Source organism: Hevea brasiliensis, chromosome 11 (assembly GCF_030052815.1).
Source record: "Hevea brasiliensis isolate MT/VB/25A 57/8 chromosome 11, ASM3005281v1, whole genome shotgun sequence".
Lineage (NCBI taxonomy): Eukaryota > Viridiplantae > Streptophyta > Magnoliopsida > Malpighiales > Euphorbiaceae > Hevea > Hevea brasiliensis.
This window is the reverse complement of record NC_079503.1, coordinates 82,199,660-82,201,658: the sequence shown is the minus strand read 5'-3', so window position 1 is coordinate 82,201,658 and position 1,999 is coordinate 82,199,660. Positions and strand designations below refer to the sequence as shown.

The window sequence follows — 1,999 nt, the reverse complement described above, 5'->3', positions numbered from 1 at the left end:
TATCCTATTAAAATTATATTAGGTTAGATATCCAGAAAAACTCCACTTGTTGCCATCCTAATGTTCATATCCCAAATAATTAAAGTTGAGGCAAGGTTAATTGCCCTATTCAATTACCTATTGATTATTCATAAATAAGATTGAAATGAAGATAAGATTCTGTGATTGAATCCTCAAACTAAGCTCATTACCAGTTGTAAATTGTAACCAAGTAGAGAATAATTAATAAAAAAATAGAAAATTATACATAAAGCAATATTATATCTTACAATGTATAGCAAAATCATAATCAAACACAAAAAAAAGAGCTGCCACAACCGCGTCAATCTCAATCCCCAAATAAAGGAAAAACAATATACCAAGAAAGCTCTAAGAATCATTTACCAATAAAATATATATTCAATGCCTTTCCAGATCTTCGGCACCAACTTCATCTCCACAGCTTCGAGCCCTTGACGACCTCTCCCTAGTAACCATCCATCGAAAAGAGCCTAATAGCGAACCTGATCCACCGGTCAAGGGTGGAGCAGAGGGTTCGACCTGAATCTGATCACTACCCAACTCTCTTTCCACTGGGTGGACCCTTGGCTCAGCCACAGTTCGACATATTGGGCAAGTAGCGTTTGATCCGAGCCACATATCAATACACTCTACATGAAACATGTGCTTACAGTTTGGTAATACCTTAACCATGGTATCTTCCACTATGGTTCCCAAGCAAACCGAGCACTCTGTGGGTTCGCCATGACCAAGCTCGGGCTGGTTGGTTGGCTTATATGGATACGTCGGAAACGAGGCTATGACCAAAGCGTCAACCCCTACCTTGGGTGGTTCAGTGGAATAATTAGAATCCATATCTGGTGCAATTTGCCTGGTTTGGCGATAAAGGGCGGCACGTTGTCTCCTTTCTCGGCGGATCAGGAGATATCTAGAGTAAAGATGGAGAAGAACTATGAGCACCACCACTGCAAATAAAGAAAAGATCGCCGCGACCATGATCTTCCGTCTGACTCCAAATCGTTTATCGTCGTCCTCGGAACCCATGGTGAATCTTTTGTTTGATTTCTAAATTTCCACTCACGAAATGTATATATCAATTGTTTACGTTTGATTAATGTGAATTGTTGAAATTTTTGCTGAAGTAGGAAATTCTTGCGCCTAAATCTTTCTCAACTTTGACTTGACAATCATGCTAAAATTTAAAAGTATAGATAAGTATTAAGTAAAATTATTGCTTACAATTAATTAACATAAAACATTAAAATCGAATATTTGAATAAGTCATACAATAAATTATAATATAAAATAATTTTTTTAATTATAATTGAAAATTAAATATAAAATTTTATAGTTTTAAAGACAATTTTATTATATTAATGAAAATAATCAATTGAATTTGAGATTAATTGAGTGAATATTTAGCTTAACTAATATAAGTTTATAAGTATTTTAAATTTTGAATAATTATATGTTTAATTAAAATGTTTTATTAAAATTTTAAAAATTAAATGAGAATAATATAATAAAATATTTAATCAAACTAACTTATAAATATAAGATTTATAAACACTAAAATAATAAATTAATTCTTATTTTATTTTTTTTAATTTATAAGTGCCACAAATATTATATACGGATAAGTAAATTCTAAATTCTGATTTGACCTAATCTAATAAGGTGGTCCATGGTAATGAATAGGATTGTTGGCATAAAATCTTATTCAAAATTTTATATAATAAATTTCACGTAACGTAATCCATCCATTACTGTACATAGACGACACCAACACTTCAATCCCTCGATTACTCAACATTTAATTGACAGAAACAGAATCTTCACCGTGGTCCGTAGAGTTGAATCGGCCGTGAGGGCTCGCCATGAAATTAGAGAAAATATATTTAAAACTAGGCTTTTGTAAAACAACTGGTCCCGTAGCTCAGTTGGTTAGAGCGTTGGTCTTATGAGCCGAAGGTCGCGGGTTCGAGCCCCGCCGGGACCA

The 1,999-nt window shown here is 33.5% G+C and overlaps 1 protein-coding gene and 1 non-coding gene across 2 annotated transcripts; one reads left to right on the top strand and one right to left on the bottom strand.

The window, feature by feature from the left end:
• Window positions 1–201: 201 nt before the first annotated feature.
• Window positions 202–1,108, bottom strand: LOC110671141 (E3 ubiquitin-protein ligase ATL41). The gene has a single exon (XM_021833516.2). The coding sequence runs from the start codon at window positions 1,042–1,044 to the stop codon at window positions 400–402; it is 645 nt and encodes a 214-aa protein (XP_021689208.2). The 5' UTR covers window positions 1,045–1,108; the 3' UTR covers window positions 202–399.
• An 817-nt stretch (window positions 1,109–1,925) lies between these two features.
• On the top strand, window positions 1,926–1,999 carry TRNAI-UAU (transfer RNA isoleucine (anticodon UAU)). Its single transcript has one exon. It is a non-coding gene; the product is annotated as a tRNA-Ile (tRNA).